The 20,018-nt window shown below is 33.1% G+C and overlaps 1 protein-coding gene across 1 annotated transcript; it reads right to left on the reverse strand.

The window, feature by feature from the left end:
- Window positions 1-12,348: 12,348 nt before the first annotated feature.
- Window positions 12,349-19,728, reverse strand: LOC140442632 (allergen Tha p 1-like). The gene is made up of 2 exons (XM_072533638.1): window positions 19,510-19,728; window positions 12,349-12,629 (listed from the first exon to the last, which is right to left on the reverse strand). Exons 1-2 carry the CDS (start codon window positions 19,691-19,693, stop codon window positions 12,427-12,429), a joined length of 387 nt encoding a protein of 128 aa, XP_072389739.1. The 5' UTR covers window positions 19,694-19,728; the 3' UTR covers window positions 12,349-12,426.
- Window positions 19,729-20,018: the final 290 nt, after the last annotated feature.

Genomic DNA, 20,018 nt, shown 5'->3' on the forward strand with positions numbered 1-20,018 from the left:
TAATCTCATAGTCGAAATCGGAGTCTGATATCCCTTCTTCTATATTTCGGATAATTTTTTCATGTTCTTGGTCGCTTATTGTCATTTTCATTCTCTTACGGTCCATTTTTCAATGTAAACTGACGAAAAATGTTAAAAATAATAAAAATATTCTGGTGCCTCTAAATGCCCAATCGGGGTCACAGCGAGACCCCACTTATCTAAATCTCTCTTACAGACCACTGCACCTTACGAATGATCGTGGTATACTAACAGAAAACGTAGGAGACACGTCCACACAAATACCTGATTGCGCGGTTGCCAAATGTTTCAAATAAAGATATTATAGCCAAAAATGTATGTCTGGGGTCCCATAGTGACCCCGATTGGGCATTTAAGGGTTAATACGTTTTGCTCAGTCATAATGGACTCACATGTGCAAAAATTCATTATTTACATACGCTTTCATTCCTTTTTAATACGTGCTTTCTTATTTCTAAACTCGTCTTTAATACTAATAACCGCATTAGGGCTGATTCTCGTAGATGGAGTTATTTAACGTGTTTTTTCGCCAATTACCTTATTTTTTTTTTAATATTAAAATTAGTGCTTCCACCTCTGTTTTAATTGGTATTTCACCTCTATATCTTTATTCTTGACATAAATTAAGAAATGTTTGTATAATATTGGTTACTATTTTTACATATTTTACACTTTTATCATAGTGATCAAATAAAGTTGAGAAATTGGTTCACTATTTCATGCGTTTTAAAGCACATAAAAACGTGATGTCTGTATTATCGGTTGAGCTACTCCTTTGATTGCGTCGGCAATTTTCATAGAAATGCGAAATGTTAAAAAACCTTTATTTAGAACAACACAAAAGCTTTTTGCATTAAATGTGTTTTTGAGTGTGCACCCAAATTGGCACATAGATTAAAATAAAGATCAAACCGCAGAACATCAAGAGTAATCTATACTGATAACGATTCTCGCTTACTCGCCGGATGTCATAACAACTGCTAACACCAGAATGGGGATAGGGATAGGGAACGGAGCATTTGTGTGATACCTACTTGAACTTGCCAAGCAAAGCAAGAGGTCTGATAAATTTGAATCGCTTATATAATCGCTAAACAGTTTGACGCTTTGTGACAGAGGCGTAGAATGATTTATTTTTTTTTACATATTTAATATACTATGTATTGGCAAAACTAGAGACATAGATACAAATCAAATTAATTCAAATTAATTACGCCATCACTCACGTGTTAGATTTTATCTAGCATATAGGTATAGGTCAAATAAATGAGTTATTAGTACTTATTGGTTAAGTTTATTGGCTATTAACTCACAAAAATGATAAACTTATATTTTTTTAAAACAAAACTGCAAAAAAACTACTAGGTAAACTAAAAAAAATATACACATTATCCTAGAACAAAACAAATAATATTCCAAAAAAAATGTATGCATTACGCATAAAATTAAATTTCTTCCTCGTCTAGGCAGTGGTGGCAAGTAAAATTTGTTAAACCAGTGTGCTCTTTACATATCGGCAACTTACAGTTAGTACTGTAACATTTTTTTATATAATTAAAATATTAATTATTTTTATTCCTTTTACCCCCGTGATGATACGCTTATGTTCGGTTTACCGTCTTCAAAATTTTATTGAATGCCCGGAATTTCCTTGCGTCCGAAAGGTTTTTAATCCTTTCCGTCTTAATCCGGGTCTTTTATGATAGATTTGTAAATATTCCGAAGGCTCGTATAGTAATTTTTCTGTAAAGACCCAATCTCGGGAAAAACCTAATCTAGGAGATTTGATGTTTCATCACGTTTGTAGGTAGAAGTATACCGTTATGTTCAATGATAATTAGAACTTTTTACCTTCTCAGAAATACATACAGCTGGCCTATCATTTTTGGGGGGAAGATACCCTCACCTTTTCTTGGGTAGCTTGGTAAAATTTTAGAAGAACCAAGTTACTTCTCGGTGGGCACTCGTAGAGAAAACGACTTATCGGTGGGCATCCGTCGAGTTAAGACGCTTAGTTCACATTATCGTATCTGCTACCTTACCGTCTCTGTGCATTTTCTTTATAAGTGTGTATACACTTGTTATTTTGAGTTTCTTCATCATATACTATATTAGATTAAATATAGTCATAAATTCAGTGTTTAATACAAGTACAGTATTAACTTCAGTGAATTAAAGCAGCAGTCGTCAGGAATTACTGTAAGTGACATAATTTTAATATCTCCACCTATCTGGGCAAGTAACATGGTATAGCATCATATCATCTTCCGTTATCTAGACGTATCCAACGATCATACATGTCATCAAATGTAGTTGAGAGTAGCTACTGAATTTTGCAGTCAATTAAAGAACATTCTATACTTTTTTTGTTACGAACCAAATAATCGACTTAACCAAGTGCGGTTTGGTTAAATTTTTATGTTTTCACTTCAGTAACTTTTTTGTATTTTTTGTAAATTAAGATTTTATTAATTTTTGTTATCTTTGGTTTTTATTATAATTTTTTATTCATTTTTTTGCTGTAATATCTCGAGATACGCCAAAACTTTATTTGTGCATGCTTGTGTTATACTTATATCTTTGTAAAGATATTTTCTAATTATATTTCTGCCTATTTTTATATGTATACCACCATTTTATAGTTGTTGGTGTATTTTTATTATTTGTGTTGCATTCAGCAGCGTCGTAATTTTGTTGTTGTTTAATATATTGTTATTGTTTCATGCATGTATTTTATTTGTCGACTCCCAAAAACGTTCCCTGATATATTTGCTTTTTACCTTTAAATATAACTATACCTTTGACCAGTAGAAAGATCAGGCTTATTAAGTTTCGTAGGTAAGTAAGTGTAATACCTTATATATTTATTTTTTTGTTTATGTAGAGTGTTGACCAAATTTATTCAATAATTAACTGTGATATCTTTTCTTGGGTTTGATCTCTGAACCTAAATATCTTTCCTTATCTCTTTTCTTTTCTAAGGTTTCTTAATTTTCTCCTTAAACCCCAAAAAATTAAGTGGCGCCCTGTTCCCTATCTTATCTTATCTTTGGTAATTTTACCCATCTATCTTTTTGTTTATTTCTGTATCTTTTTCTAATAGCTCCTATCGTATCTTTACTTATTTCATCCGTTGGACCCATTCCTGGTTCCAAAAGCTAGTTTCGAACCCACGACTCGCTCTCCACCAACCATCTGGCTGCCGTCCGCAGTGTCTCCATTGGTGACCTTTCTAGCACCATCCAAAAAAGGTTTCCGAGGTTACAGTACAATAATGTTGGGTAAACCTGTTCTTCCTTACAGGGCAAAAAGAATATCTTGGTTTTATAGTTGGAGTTACCCCTTGAGAAACTGATGGCTTTTCTCCGGTTATATTTCGGATTCTGAGTCTCAACTGAAAAGGCAGATTTGGGGTATTGGAACGTCGTTAAAGATGGAACATTAAAAGTTTCTTGCAAAGTATTAGTAGGCTGCAAAAAACAGTAAACGACCAGCGATTGCTAAGTTGAGTCACCGAGTATTCTGACTTCATTTTATCAACATCATCCACTCCTCCTTTTGTGGGGTTGTAATCAGTAATAATCTCTGGCTTCATGGTATGCTCTTTGGTGTTTTCATTAATGAAACCATCGCTGTGTAGTGTTGAAAGTAGTAGTACTTTCTTATTTTTTTTTGGCACATATGATACACATTTGTTTTCATCGTCACCATATGCAAATATGCTACTACATATAGGTCTTCCTTTTACGTTTGTCAACTCAGGGGGAATTTATTGTTTGTTTTTACGCAAAGTATTTATCGTTACCAAGAAATGATCGTTCAATAAAGAGTTGGCTAAGGGTACAGAGGAAAAGTAATTATCCGTAGTTACATTTCGACCAGTTCCACTTATGGGTCGTATAAGTCTTTTTATTACACTATATGCATCGTTGGGTAGTTGATATGATCCTTCAGGTTGTTTGTTGGGGTAAATTTCGAGATTTTGTGAGAAAAATGTTCTAGCATCTACCTGCCTAAATTTGCATCGACCACGGAACGCTTCCAACATTACATCTATGGTTACATCTTTCTCGAATGGGTGCAAGATTATAAAATGCCGAATTTTCTTGCCTTAGTGACTCGTCAACTCTTAGATCTTAAATTATTTGGTGAAATCTTATCTTGGACATAGTAGCTGCAAAAATATCTAGAGTTGTGCCATTTAATTTCTAGAATTCCAGAGTTATAACAGCAAATTTACTAAGATGTAAATTGGAGCCGAAAGGTAAGATGACAAAACAAGTGATGGAGTTTAAATATTAAGGTATCACATTATCTAGCTACGAAAAGCTCAAAACAGAAGTGGATGATCAAGTGAATAGGGCAAACAGAAACACAAGTTATCTGAATTAAACAATAAGGAGAAATAAAAATATAGGGAAAGAAATGAAAGGCAGAATTTACAAAATAAGTCATCAGACCAATAATGACATACCCAACAGAAACACGACCTGACACAGAGAGAACAAAAAGAATGTTAGAAACAGCAGAGATGAAAACACTTAAAAAATTGATAGTAAAACACTATGGGACAGAGCTAGAACTACAGATATACGACGTAGATGCAAGCTGGAGAACATAACGGACTGGGTAAGAAATATAAGAGTAAAATAGAATAATTATATAAGCCGAATGCCAACAAATAGAGTAGTAAAGACGGCAATAGACGGTTCTCCAATAGGCAAACGATCAGTAGGAATAGGAAGACTACGAAAACAATGGAACGTCAACTTACTAGAGGAACATTAAAAAACAGATGGAGTCATGTCTACATAAAACAAAGAAGTAGAAGATACGATTAAGTCGCCATTTGTCACAATATCAAAGAAACATTGTACAAAGACATGCAGTGACTATCGGACAGTAAGTGGATGTGATGTTGAAGTGAAGTTGAAATGATGATTCACGTTTTGACATGCAGAGATGTAAACTAAATCTTATATATCTGCGCAATCAATTTTTTGAAATGGCTTTTGATATAACAAAGTGCTAGAAATATTTAAAACAAGATTGGATAATAATGATTTAGGAATAATTAAAAATCTACACTTGCATCAAGTAGCATGAATTAATGTTGAACAGGAACTGTCAGACAAAATAAATATAAAATGAAAAATGAGGCGACCGAGTCTACAGATTTAGAAATGAGCAGGTTCTTAGACGGCTGCCAAACAACACAACTTATCCATATACTAAAGAGACGCAAGATATAATACGTCTGTCACATTATGAGACATCCTGAAAAATATGAACTTTTACATCTGATCATCCATAGAAAGACCCAAGGTAAAGGTTACTGGTAGAAGAAGAATATCATGGCTGAAAAATCTAGGACAATGGTACGGAAAATCGACTACATCATTATTTAGAGCTGCTGTCAATAAAGTAACGATTGCGAATATGGTAGCCAATATGATCTCCAACGTTCTATAATGGTTAAGAAACTAGAAGAAGAGAAAGTTTTTGATAACTGACGGTTTAATAAATTCAAAAAAAATTCACAATATTACAAGGCATATATCTCAAAAATCGCATATTTAAATTTACTGTCATTATGTTGTTATTCAATATCCAAGAAGTCTATTACCCAGTCATTATTTAGAAAGTTTAAAAAACTTTGGGACTTTTAATGGATTTTAATACTAAAAAGACGGATGTGATTATTATGATCACTTTGCTTTTTCAAAACCTAATAGCTTTTGAATTACTTAAAGCTAACTTTTATAAATTATTAAATTCTCCTACAATCTAGTGTTGTTTACATTGATCTTTTTAACTGAAGGGCTTGGTTCAATAACCATCCACGTGCACATTGCATAGTTTTGAGAAAAAGGAGAAAAACGTGTCATTTAGTAATAGTTGAAATTATGTGAATTTTTTTTATTTTACATTTGTAATATATCCAAAAACTCATCTTTTCTTACAATATATGTATATGTCCACTTTGGTTTTTTTGTTGAAACTTGATGTTAAATGTTGTACATATGCGGTTATTGCTACCAAAATAAGAAATATTGTCTGAAAAAATAGTAAAAATGCTGATTTTGCAAAAAATATTTTATTGAGTGTAACAGAGCTAACCTAAGAACAAAGTACTTAATACAATAATAATTTCTACTATACTATCACTGTAAAAATGCAAAAAATCAAAATAAAATACAAGAGGACAATCTAAAACACTCTAATCAAAATCTTCTTTTTTTTGGCAATCAGCATCTGCCCGTTCGATTTTGGCAAAAAGGGGGAATATTTTTTCACTAAAGGCATAATGCTATCGTATTTTGCTGATTTCAGTGGTATCTTTTCCTTATAAGCCAGAGGAGTCCCGTTTAGGTCAATACTCGTTGCTGAACTTTTACTTAAAGCATATGACGTTAAAGAGAAAGGATTAGGTGCTACAAGTTACCGAAATATTCTTAGGGGATGCAGAATCATATATAAATAATCTATATTTCGATAAAGTAAAAGTTCGCTTTTTAACCACTGCGGATTTTAAAAAAATAGGATTGAGATATGTTTTGAAATCAAACAACATGTCTTGTGCTACACGTTCCATAGTAAACTATTTAACACAGCTTTCAACTAATAAACATCATTCTTCGGGTACATACAAAATTTTTTTAATTTGTGCAAAATCTCGGTCACTCGGTAAGAAGCTGTGACCTACCTCGGGTAAGTGGTGAACTATGTCTAAAAACCTTCCGTCCTTGGCTAAAGTTGAAAGGAAATGGATTATAACAGCATTTTTGTTCTGACCATCACAGTTGTTAGTAAATATATTATTGTGCAGAACAGTAACAGAACTTTTAATATACTTCTGTATAAAATGGCACAAAAACGATACAGTTTCTATGGAACCTTTCTTCGCAACTGTTTCGTCAAACATATAACTGACTGATTTATTATTACAAGAAGAGTAAAAAAGCTGATTGTAAACCCTAGATCTGCCTAGCATAAAGTATTTTCCCCGTAGTCAAAACAGGAAATGGCAAATTTTGCTGATAATCGAAACAGTTTCAGTTTTTTTTCCTTTAGATAATCGTAGAACACTTGGCTTTCCGGAGATGAACTTCTTTTTCAACGTCCAGTTGATGCTTAATTTCGTCCGTAGAAGCAGCATCAAGTTGTATTTTCAACAGATCACAAGTAGCACAAGTGTCCGATCGCGGATAACCAAATGACAAATTAAAATGTTCTGTGAAATATCTATAATAGTAATCATACGCAACTGTAGGTTTTATTTTTTCGTGCCTTTTTAACAGACAATATTGCTCGGGATCATATTTTTTCCAAAAAAATTCGTACATTTTTCGCACATCTAACTCTGCTGATAGATATTTTTTTTTATTTTAATTTTGTAAATAGTGTGACTCACGCACTGGAAAACTATTTATGTGCTCCTCAATCTGTTTTTCTATATTTTCCTGCTTTTTGTTTGGTCGATTATGGTGTTTACCACGGGAATCCTTTTCAAGCACCACACCAGAAGCTCTTGACTCTGCAATTTTTAATACTCTTGATTTGTGAACCGCATGTAAGTTACAATAGCGATAAGAATACGTCTTCGTTTCACGTACACTGTTTTTTCAAAGCACCGGCTACGACACATACACGTGGACCCTTGTTTCTTTGTTGCAATGGTTTTGCCACTATTATTTGTGTATTCGTTTCCAGAATTTCTTTGGAATTTTCTAATATTTCTTTTCCAAGCTTGAGGAGTGCACTTGTGTTTCTTAGTATTTTCTTCTAAGCGCCTTTCTGCAGTTTCGTCTACAGTACAATATATATATATATATATATATATATATATATATATATATATATATATATATATATATATATATATAATATATATATATATATAATATATATATATATATATATATATATATATATATATATATATATATATATACATACAATATACATACAATATATATGTATATATATATATATATATATATATATATATATATATATATATATATATATATATATTTTTAGTGGATTTTCTTGGGCTTAGGTTCATAAAAAAATTTTGATTTGATACTAAGACATTTTCATATATTTTTTGTCCATTCCTTTTTCAAGAAGTAATATTGACTAAAAAAACATTTTATGACAGACATAATACGGTTTAAAAGTTAAACTTTTGACTTACCAAGCATGTAAGAATTCGGTACTAACAAGTAGACGTCACAATTAAAATAATATTAAAAACATAGGACATACCCAATATATATATATATATATATATATATATATATATATATATATATATATATATATATATATATATATAGTTAACTCTTAAATATTGGGGAAATCTGCAAGAAAGACTCTAATGAGTATCAATTGTTTCGCCGAACGTTTTCGCCAAAGAGAATTAATTTGTCTTCTTCAGGGCTGAAAGAGAATAAACTATAATTAGCTACCATATATTATATATTAAAAACATTAATGATCTTACCGTAACTTAGAATTGTAGAGTTAGAATATTAAAAAACTTTGCTAGTAAAAACATAATGGTGTTTTTTGTTACTATGTGCAAAAAAAAAGTTTTTTTAACGTTGGAAATGTATGGTAGCTTTGAACTTAAAACGCAAAGGTTTACCCAAGGTTAAACCCAATGTAACTACATTTAAAACGAGGTAATTCTTTGAATTGTCGGCAATAACTAAATTTTTGATTGTTAGAAAGTTTAAATGTGAGGTTCTGTTTTAGCCAGAACGCATGCGCTGACAAATTCAAGTAGTTCTTTTGAATCTTTATGTCGTTAAGGTTCATTGGTAAAACCGAATGAAATTAAATCCCAGTATAGGGAAATATTATTTTGATTTTCTTTTTTAATAAATTATATTGTTCATGTATTATTATAATATCTTATTGAGATGTATCTAAGAAAAGCAAGGGAATGTTATCTTTTTTAGTTAATGAAAATTAATTATAAAAGTAGGTTAGTTGTTAATGGATATATCAATCAAGTTAGTTATCTGTGATGTTGTATTGTTATTGGTATCTGATTTCAGTAAAAAGTGGTATATATCGCTTAGATTCTTAATGTCACTCTTAACATTAATAGAGAAATCGTTAAGGAAAATGTAAGACATTTCAATGAACTCTCTTTTAGATTTATTGTTCTCACGGTGGAGAATTGTAGTGTTAGTATAGTCCATGAGATGATCAGTGGAATGGACATGTTTGGCTAATGCACAGCGGTCAGGGTGAAGTCGAGAATCACTTTTGTGTAGTGTAATATGTGATTTCAATAATTGAGATGTTTGGCCGATGTAGGAATTGCTGCAAGAGAGGCATGGAATGTTGTAGACAATGTTACTAAGCCTATCTATGGGAGTCTTATCTTTTATCTTAGAATAAAGATTATTAATTGTTAGGGCTGATCTACAAGCCACATTAAGTTTAATGTTGTTATTATTATTACCAAAGCTATTTTCAACACTTTTTAGAATCCTTGTTAATCCCTTAGTGATATCTCTGAAATATGGTAATGAAAAATATTTGTTTATAGGAGTATCCGAGACTGGGTTCGTACTTAAGACATCAGGATCAGCATTGTTAGTCGCGAAGGAAGGTGAAGTATCTTCATTATGGATAGTATTAAACAAAATCTTATTCACTAATGGTGTTGGATAAGCGTTTGAAATAAACGCTTCTGTAGGATTTGTAGGTTTTTTGTATGAAATGAAGGATCTGATAGTTTTATTACTCTATTTTTCATCTGTTTGATTAAGTTGACTTTGGTAGAATTATTATGGTATGAGTGGTAGTTAAGGTATCTACCAGAATGGGTCGGTTTTTGATACCAATCTATTTTAATGCTGTTGTTTTCCCTGATCATACTTATGTCGAGAAAGGGGACGGACCAATTACCATCTTCCCTCTCTATAGTGAACTGGATGTAGGGGTCGCTAAAAAAACGCTAAAAATTTATAATTAAAAAAGAAAATCAAAATAATATTTCCCTATACTGGGATTTAATTTCATTCGGTTTTACCAACCTTAACGACATAAAGATTCAAAAGAACTACTTAAATTTGTCAGCGCATGCGTTCTGGCTAAAACAGAACCTCACATTTAAACTTTCTAACAATCAAAAATTTAGTTATTGCCGACAAATCAAAGAATTACCTCCTTTTAAATGTAGTTACATTGGGTTTATCGATTAACCTTGGGTAAACCTTTGCGTTTTAAGATCAAAGCTATCATACATTTCCAACGTTAAAAAAACTTTTTTTTGCACATAGTAACAAAAAACACCATTATGTTGTTACTAACAAATTTTTTAATATTCTAACTCTACAATTCTAAGTAACGGTAAGATCAATAATGTTTTTAATAGATAATATATGGAAGCTAATTATAATTTATTCTCTTTCAGCCCTTAAGAAGCCAAATTTATTCTCTTTGGCGAAAACGTTCGGCGAAACAATTGATACTCATTAGAGTCTTTCTTGCAGATTTCCCCAATATTTAAGAGTTTACTATTTAACTTAAACTGTGGTGCATATATATAAAACTAAACTAAATAACTGACTTTCATCAGTTGTGCTGCTTGAGTTATCATTTGATTCGTTTGCAGTTACATGCTTTAGAATACATGCCCAATTTAAACCTTAACCACTAGCTTTGTTCATCTTATCTGCAATTACATTTTTATATGAGCGTTATTTTATATTTTTAACACTTATAAAATTCCCTTTTTTGTTATCGTTGTTTAAGTTATATTTTTTGCTTCTTTTGTTGCCACTTTCTTCTTCCACCATATAATGTGGGTCAGCATCACTATTATCGGAATCATGGCATGGATCACTTCAGAAAACGCAGTAAAACTAGCCATTTTCGAGGAAAACGTGAGGTTAGAACTTTCTCACCCGTCGACGCAAAATCTATAGTGAATCACATGGTCGGTTAATGCTTTCAAGCACTTAAAAATTATACAGAAGAGATCAAGATAAATGGTGAAAATATAAATAATATCCGTTATGCTGACGATACAGTCGTTATCGCTAAAAGCGAGACAGACCTGCAGACGTTACAATTTGTGATACTGGGGAACAGTTTGGTTTAACAATAAACATAAAAAAAACAAAAACCATGGTTATCAGTAGGAGGGGCAAAGTCATAACAAGGATCTAGATAAAAAATGAAGATATTGAGCAAGTGGACAAAATGAAATACTTAGAAGTCTGGATTACGGATGATCTGAATCCGAAAACAGAAATTCGCTCAAGAATAGAGCAATCCAGAGCAGCCTTTTTGAAGATGAGGAAATTTCTGAGTAACCAAGGACTCAATCTGCAAATCCGATATTGGATGATAAAATGTTATATCCACTCTATTCTTTTTTATGGCGTCGAAGCCTGGACTGTTAGTGTTGACATAATGAGAAAACTGGAAATTTTTGAGATGTGGCTTTTTAAAAGAATTTTGAAGATACAATGGATCGATCATATTACGAACGAAATGGTGTTACACAGAATGTGAAGAGACAGAGAACTTTGGACAGCATATTTGGGGCATATACTTAGAAATGATAAGTACGAGGTATTGCAGCTGATTATGAAGGGTAAAATCGAAGGAACAAGGGGTCCTGGTATCCTGGCTGAAAAACATTCGTGACTGGACCGGGTTAAACACACAGACGCTCTTAAGAAAAGCAGAAGATAGAGACGAATTTGCAATGGTTATAGCCAACCTTCATTAGTGGAGACGGCACTAGAAGAAGAAGAAGAAGCTAATAATGAATTTATGCGTTAAGTACTTTATGGGCGCATGTGCGAATTTTTGGATTTTTGCCACACTCTACTAATTTGAAGCAACTTGTTATATATTTTTGGAATCAGCTGAGCAATGGAAATCGACCAACTGAAAAGAAATGGGGGTTCTTTAAAAAAAATGGTGATGACGTCATCACACTAAGGTGGTTCATCCTGTATACTAAATTATAATTTAAAAAAATAGTGAATTAAAATTAAAAATCGACCTGTTTCGGGAATTTCTAATACTGTTGTTTTTTTAGCTAATAATAAATTAATGCGTTACTTTATGGACGCACATATATATTTTATGTTACTAAAAATTTAGTAAAAATCGGAATTACTGGAAATAATAAACTATCAAAAAACTACAAAAGTTTTCAAATAACTATTATGAAAAAATACCTTTTGTATCGGTTCTACTAACAATTAAATATAATACTGATAGACTCTGCTACAAAAAGAATCACAAGAACTGCAATATCTCTCTTGGGGATTATAAACAAAAATGTTATAACTGGTTATAATGCTTTATTAATATTTAAAATTTCTAGCAAATAAATAAATTAGATTCTAAAGTATTGCTTGGTTAAATTTCATGTACTTGATAGTATTTAATTTTGCCCATATTGCTTGTCACAAATACACTTCGGTCGGCGTTAAATTTCTTGTCGATTAACTTCCACCAATCCTGATGATGTTTGATAAGGTAAGCTATAACCTTAAGAGCATTTTCTTTTTGAGTTGCATTACATTCTGCGCAGTTCTCCTTGAATGCACCGGGAAGGACCTCTGAAAAATGAAAAAGATAACAAAATGTAGTAACCACATGTTGCGTAGCAACAACATTTAATATTTTTATTCCATTTTGTATCATATTATCATATCACACTTAGTTTTAAGGTTTAGATTAGTAATATTCTCTTGTACCATTTATTAATATTTACGGGCGCCGATAGCTTGTATTGAAAAGAACTTTCTAGATATAAGCTTCTGAAGTCGTCAAAGAATCATAACAATGAAACGATCATTAGTAATTTCCAAATTATCGGTTTGAGTCGTTCAAAAATCCCAACAGCAAAGCAAGTTGAAAAATAACCTGCTCAGGTAATTTTACCAATGAAAGTAGAGTTGAAGATTGCGAAATGTAAACAGATCCTTCATATACGTCGAGGGTCAAAAGGCGATTTTTTAATTTTAAGAATCCACACACACACACACACACACACAATCACGCTAAGCGATCAACCCAACCTCTAGGAACATGTGTATACCATACTAGGCATGGGATCCACATGTCCGAAGATCAAACCGGTCTCACTTCGCTAGTCGAAGTGGTACCTATCTGACCCCCAGGTTTTTCCACCACCCCTCCTCATCGTGTGACATACGTGAGGAGGCTTATGATCTTGAAAGTTACTAGAGTTGCCTTGGGTAATGAGACAACTCCCGTTTTTAATTATTGTGGTTATGCCACCTAACTGTAGGGGTAGCCACATCTAGGCTTTTCTCCCTAATTACTTTACTGACTCTATAGATTTTACTCTAACTGCACTTCGGGACTTGAGTCCCTAAAACAAAAAAGAAAAAGTAGCGTGTGTTCCGTCCATGGAGTCGACAGCCTAAGCTGTCGACTTCATGTTCGGAAAGAGTGTGTGCATGATCACTCAGCCGCCGATTTGGCAAAAATAAATTTTGTTCTCCTCGCCGGCTGGGTGTCCGATGTGGGTCCGGCCACTGAGCCCATGCTTGCCGCACATGACCTCAGTGCTCGGGTGTCGCGAGAGGATCAGTATCACTTGATCCGCCTTAAGGGCCTATTCCGCATCAGCGGTATATAGAAGGCCTGAAGGGTCTTCTATATGGAAAATTAAAGTGATTTTACGTTAAAACGTTTAATGATAAAATTGACTAAAAACTAACTGAATTTAAGAGAAAACAACCGTTTTTTTTTGTGGGGTCTTCTTTGGCGTTGGGACTTTAAAATGCCGGCACAATTCTTACCCTTTTATTTCATACATGCTAAATTGTGTGGGTGGGTTGGGGTGTGCATTGCAGGGTGTATACGGCCTCCACACACCCCCGTGTATAGTGTCCTTATCTAAGTGCCTTGGCACCTGTATCCTCTCGCCAGAGTCCTAAAAGAGAAGGATTTTTTTGGTGGTTGTTTTCTGATGTCTGCATTCTTTTATTTAGACGCCTTTGCGACCATCTCATTCTTCATTTATTGGTTTGGGACCCTATATCCGGCTATTTGCTGTTTAGGTCTTCTGTGTACCGTCCTGGTGTTTGCGTTGTAGTTAGTCAGCTCTCTCAACATGCTACTTGGGTGGTTGTTTAGTCCATTGAAAAGTTCGTATGCCTTTTTGTCCATTGTGTGTAGGATCCTTGTTTGTCCTGAGTCTCTGTATAAATTTCTCAGAGGTACATATCTTGGCAGATTCAGGGCGTCTCTTATTAATTGATTTTGCGCTGTTTGTATTTACTTCCTGTTAGTTTTACAGGTGTGTCCCCACGCAGCGGAGGCATACGAGAGGACTGGTAGGATAATGCTATTCGCCATCCTGATTTTGGTTTTGAACCTTAACTTGCTTCTTCTGCCAATTAGCGATGAGAGCTGACTTTTCAGCGCTTTGGCTCTATACGTTTGCTGATTTATGTGCTGCGTAAATGTAAGCTTTTTATCGAGTAACACTCCTAGGTATTTAGCCTCATTTGTCCATTGTACTGGGGTGTTTCCAATTGTTAGTTCTTGATTCGGTACACTTTTTCTGTGACTAAACATTACAGCCTGTGTTTTATCTGGGTTTATGGCTATTTTCCATTTGATGCACCATCTTACGAATCTGTTGAGTGCTCTCTGCAGATGATTAGCTGCATGATTTGGATTTCTCCAGCTAACAGCTATTGCCGTATCGTCAGCGTAAAGACTTATTTTAAGAATCCGTTATGGGCCCAGTGTTATTTAAGGGGGCGAGTTGAGATCAGTTCGAATCCAGCGTTGGGTGAGCTCGAAGCTGCTGTTCGCGCTAGTCGCACTTTAGAAAGTTAAACACAGTCGAACTATTAATAATTTTACTCAACTCGTGTCTATCGCATCACTGACAAGTTCTCTAGTTCTTTTTTGCACGTAAATTCAAGACGATTCAATTTCGTAAATCAGCTGTCGTAGGCAAGTTATCGGCGTCCAAAATACGTAGTTGTAATTGTTTAAATAGACGTGTTAAAACGTTATTTGCGAAACTTTCATTTGTCCCAGTTTTCTGGTTGGTCCTTCAAAAAAGTGTAGAAAAGTGAACCTATTTCCCTACGAACAAAACTTGTTCCCCAAGGGAAAAACCAGCGACCTATGACTGGTGCGCGAGACAAAGGCATCAGAACGGGATGTAAGGACAAACACACCTGCATCTTCACACACCACAGTATTAATGCACTGAAAGTATACAAGAACTGTTCAAAGGAGCTATGTTTGATCAGAACATCGATGATTTTATTACCATACTAACAATATTATTTCGTATTATATATTGGTATACCGAGTATTTGGTTTAAAACGATGAGCTTTTTGTTGAAGTATTAATAATAACGTGTATGTTAAAATTTTAGCATTTAGTTTGATTGTAAGTATTCATATTGAGGTCCTCAATGACATCTCAAAAAATAATATGCGTGTGTTATTCAGCTACTGGCAGTTGACGATTTTCATCCAATGGACATTTATACGAGAATAAAAGCTGTATATACTTAGTAACTTCAGTTACTTTCATATGGCAGTGGCTGGTTGGTGCAGTAACTTTGACAATGGAGATAATTAATCAATTCAATAATTTACGGCATATATTGCCCGTATAAAGACAAAATATCTGACAATTAAAAACTGTTTTAAGTACTAATAATCTTTGTAAAAGTTAAAAAACTTAATTCTGCTTAGTACCTTTTACGACTTCTCTGATGAAAATAAGAATTTACGTTCGGCTTAATCATTACAGCATTTTATGCGATAGTGACAAAAATAAATATATTTTTTTACATCAAACGTTTTCGGACAATAAGTAGTGGTGTTATTTTGATTTGAAGTCAGAAAATGTTCTATGGCTAGTTATATTTGGTTAAGTTAAAAATCTGCCTAGAAAACATTCACGTAGAATTAAGAATTCTTGATCCCATCTTGGAAAAAGAAGAATAGAAAATATCAAACGTTATTTTGACAAACCGCTTATATATATATATATATATATATATATATATATATATATATATATATATATATATATATATATATATATTCCATCTATAAGGTACTGGTTACATACATTACTTAGGTACGTGGATGACACTTTTATAATCTAGACACATGGAGAAGAAAAACTACATGTATTTTTAGAACATATCAATTATATACACCATAAAATCCAGTTTACTATGGAACTGAAAGAAAACGAACAACTACCATTTTTAAATTGATTTTTAAATTGATTTTTAAAAGTTGATAACAAAGAAGGAAGACGGGCACATAGGACACACAGTATACCGAAAACTCACATATACCGACAGATACCTACATGCCAATTCACATCACTATCCTGCACAATTACATTTAGTCATTAAAACCCTGATGGCACGATCCGAAAGACTGACAGATGAAGAACATAAAAATAAAGAAATGCATAATGTGGAAACCGCTCTAAGAAAAAACGGCTTTTCAACATACACCATTAAAAATGCTCATAATGCTCAAAAAAGAATTAAGGATCCAATAGAAAAGGAAAAACCGATTGCATAAGCCATTCTGACATATGTAAGGGGTACAACAGAGGGCCGGCGTAGCGCAAGCGGTAGGATGTTTGCCTCGCAAGCAGGTGGTCCGGGGTTCGAATCCCACCGCCGGCAAGAACATCTAGACATTTTAAAAATGTCTATAGGCCCCAGGTCGACTCAGCCTGAATAAAAATGAGTACCTTGGGTAAAACCAGGGGTAATAATAGACGGTTGAAGCGTAGCACTGGCCATGTTACCTTCCTTGTATACCGTAGGCCCTAGATATAGCAGACTACCCTGCTATACTCCCAAAGCCGCGACAGCGGTATAAAACGGGAGACTATTATTACAACAGAGAAAAATAGGGAGAGTGCTAAGAAAACACAAAATAGAAACGATATTTAATACCGACAGAAAAATCTCAACCATTTTACCATCTTCCAAAACAAAAATATCGTTAGAAAATCAAGGAGTATACAAGATTCCATGTGGGGACTGTGACAAATTGTACATCGGACAGACCAACTGAAGAATCAATTTTAGACGAGAAGAACATCGAAAATTTAATTGATATTGTTTTCTACAACCTACATAACCTATTAATGTTTAATTTAATATATTTTAAAATATTTTCTCCTAACCAAAGACAAAGCCACTGTTAACAGTAAAACAAAACCAAACCGGGCCCATGTGGGCAAAATCTAAGCTTTATTAGTCGGTAGAAGATGGGTTCCAAGTCATTTTTAGTAAAGAATCAAAATTCGACATATGTGTTGATGATTACCACGAACGAGTTATTCAAAGACTGTTTGAAACGGACCGTAAAAAGTAAATTTTGATTTGGGATTGTATGCCAGTTTCAGGGTAAAGATGCTTTTAGTTTATTGGGACTACCGCAAATGCTACGATATGTCATACGACCAGTACCACGATCATCTAGTTTGAAAGCCACAAATGTCCTTTCTTGGTCATATAACAGTCCCGACTTAAATGTCATTGAAACAGTATAGCATAAAATGAAACAGACTCCAACGAATAACCCACAACGCACATCACATGAATTTAAAGCCAAAATAGAGCAGATTTACAATTAATTTACCTTTCAACAGTGCAGATCTTAAGTAGAGTAATCGTAAATGCCTACCGAATTCGAGCAGCTATAAAGTCTAAGGGCGATGCTACTCTGTTTTAAAAATAAATATTCGTGCAATGTCCCAATATTTACTTGCCAAAAAAAATAAACATTTTATATTATAATTAGTTCTGTTAGAGTAATTATATTTTTTTGTGTTGCTGATTGAGACTATATTATTAGTAATTAACTAATTACATCGTAATGCATTAAAAAACATTAATGTATAGCTTTTGCAGATGACATGGTATTTGCGCCACGTTCAAGAATAGGACTTAATAATACTATTATGCTAGAAAATATGGCCTCACTATAAATCAAGAAAAAATTCAAGTAAATATAGGAGAGGGGAAAATGTAAAAGAAAATAACTGGATCACTTTGAATACGTATGAGGCAGAGTATGGGTAAATTTGAGAAGGTAACAGAATTTGAGAATCTTGGAGTAACAGTTAGGTAAAAATAGGTAAGGCGAAGAGTGAGAAATAGATAAGAAACTGTTGAAAGGCTGCAAAGCAGTAGAATCATTAAAGGCATTGTTGAAGGCAAAAAACGGGTCCAGGACAGCCAAGATTCGAATTTAGAAGCAATAGTGAGACCAACAGTATTGTATTGATGTGAAACTTGAAAAATCAAAAGGAAAAAAATTTAGAGATTTGGGAAAGGAAGATCCTGAGAAAAGTTTTTGGTTATAAAGGAGATTAATGGAAAATGGCGCAGAAGAACAAACAAGCAGCTAATGAAGATTTATAAGAGACCCAAAATAAAGTAGAAAATCAGAGCACAGAGAGTTGGTTGAGACATGTTTTACGAATGCCCCTAAAGAAAGAAACGAATTATGACGAAAAGTCAGTGTATTCAACTAGGTGGATATTAGCGACCACCTGCTTACTCGGCCTGAGATAAAAATAAATAATGAATTGGAAATACAAAAGATATTGAAAACCAACAAAAATATAAGTGTACGATTATACTTTTCCATGTTTTGACTTGGCAAATTATCCAGTGAGGATACTTCAACACAAAGGACTACATTCTGAGTGAAGCATTGCTTTATCTGAGAAAAAAACAAAGCAATGGATTATAGATCAAAAGGTATATATAAAATAACATCACTAAAGCATACATAAAATCAACAATATATATATATTACTCAAAATTGATAGAAAAAAATGGTTTAAGGTCAGGAAAAAAAACGAAGGATCTAATATAAGAAAAAAACAAATGGTGAGATCACTTAATAAAAAAAAAATAATTAAAAGGAATTAGTGATATGAACAAATTGATAAGAAAAGTTAGAAAAGATGCCAGAATGAAAAACTATAAAGTTATAGGAGTTGTAGAAAAGAAAATTTTGAACTTGTTCAGTAATTAAAATGTTAACCAGGCAACTATGGTAGGGTAATAAAGATGTGCGAAATGCCTTGCAATGATTTTTCCAAACCTAAAAGACCTTATTTTTTACCAAAATGTAGGGTAGATTTGTCAACATGCCCTAAAGACCAAATTGGAATCTTTAGTTGAAAGTTACATCACCGCTTTTGGATACCGTACAAGACTATAAAGAAGCAGTCAGCTATAAATGATGTAAATTATCGAATTGAAAAAAATCGTCTCAATTAAATACAAGTATGTACAACAAAAAAAAAGCTGAATATTATAGGAATCTATGGAGTGTTATTTTGTGAGAAATTATGTCTTTGGTACTATTTAAATATATGTATAAAATGTATAAGTAATTTAAGAAAAAAAAACAGAAACGTAACAAAACTATTAATCTTACCTCGCAAATAATCTCCATCTTTGGTGCAGGTGAATGGTACATCTAATAAACAGTCTATATATCTTTTCAACAATCTTGTGTTATGTAGAACATCGTGTAGATTGATGTAGGAGTATTTTTGAGTATACGCAGCAGCACAGAAGCCAACGGTTGCGACGAAGACGAAGATCACAAATTTCTGCATGTTGTCTTGTTTGTGACACTACAGTTTAATGAGGGGTAATGCATATTTACCCGCTTTTATATTTTTAACTTAATTTGAAAACGTTTATTACTTCATTGAAAAATTACACTTTTCGTTAAGTGTTTATAAATGATTTCTGGGTAGGCAATAGAAAATGTTTGTCATCATTTGTCTTAAAGTTTTTTTAAACTTTCTTTTTATATTATAAAATACTATTATAACCTTCATGAATATTTTAACGGCAGCCACATCTTTGTATTGTAATTCAGATACAAATTTTAAAATTTTAACCTTTTTATTAATTATTGTCAAATAAGTATTAAAT

Source organism: Diabrotica undecimpunctata, chromosome 6 (assembly GCF_040954645.1).
Source record: "Diabrotica undecimpunctata isolate CICGRU chromosome 6, icDiaUnde3, whole genome shotgun sequence".
NCBI classification, from domain to species: Eukaryota; Metazoa; Arthropoda; class Insecta; order Coleoptera; family Chrysomelidae; genus Diabrotica; species Diabrotica undecimpunctata.

Excerpts from the sequence above, each read along its gene's own strand:
- LOC140442632 (XM_072533638.1), bottom strand. The coding sequence starts at position 19,693 with ATGCAGAAATTTGTGATCTTCGTCTTCGTCGCAACCGTTGGCTTCTGT. Across the intron at positions 12,630-19,509 it reads AGATGGAGATTATTTGCGAG|AGGTCCTTCCCGGTGCATTC; the intron begins GTAAGATTAATA and ends TTCATTTTTCAG.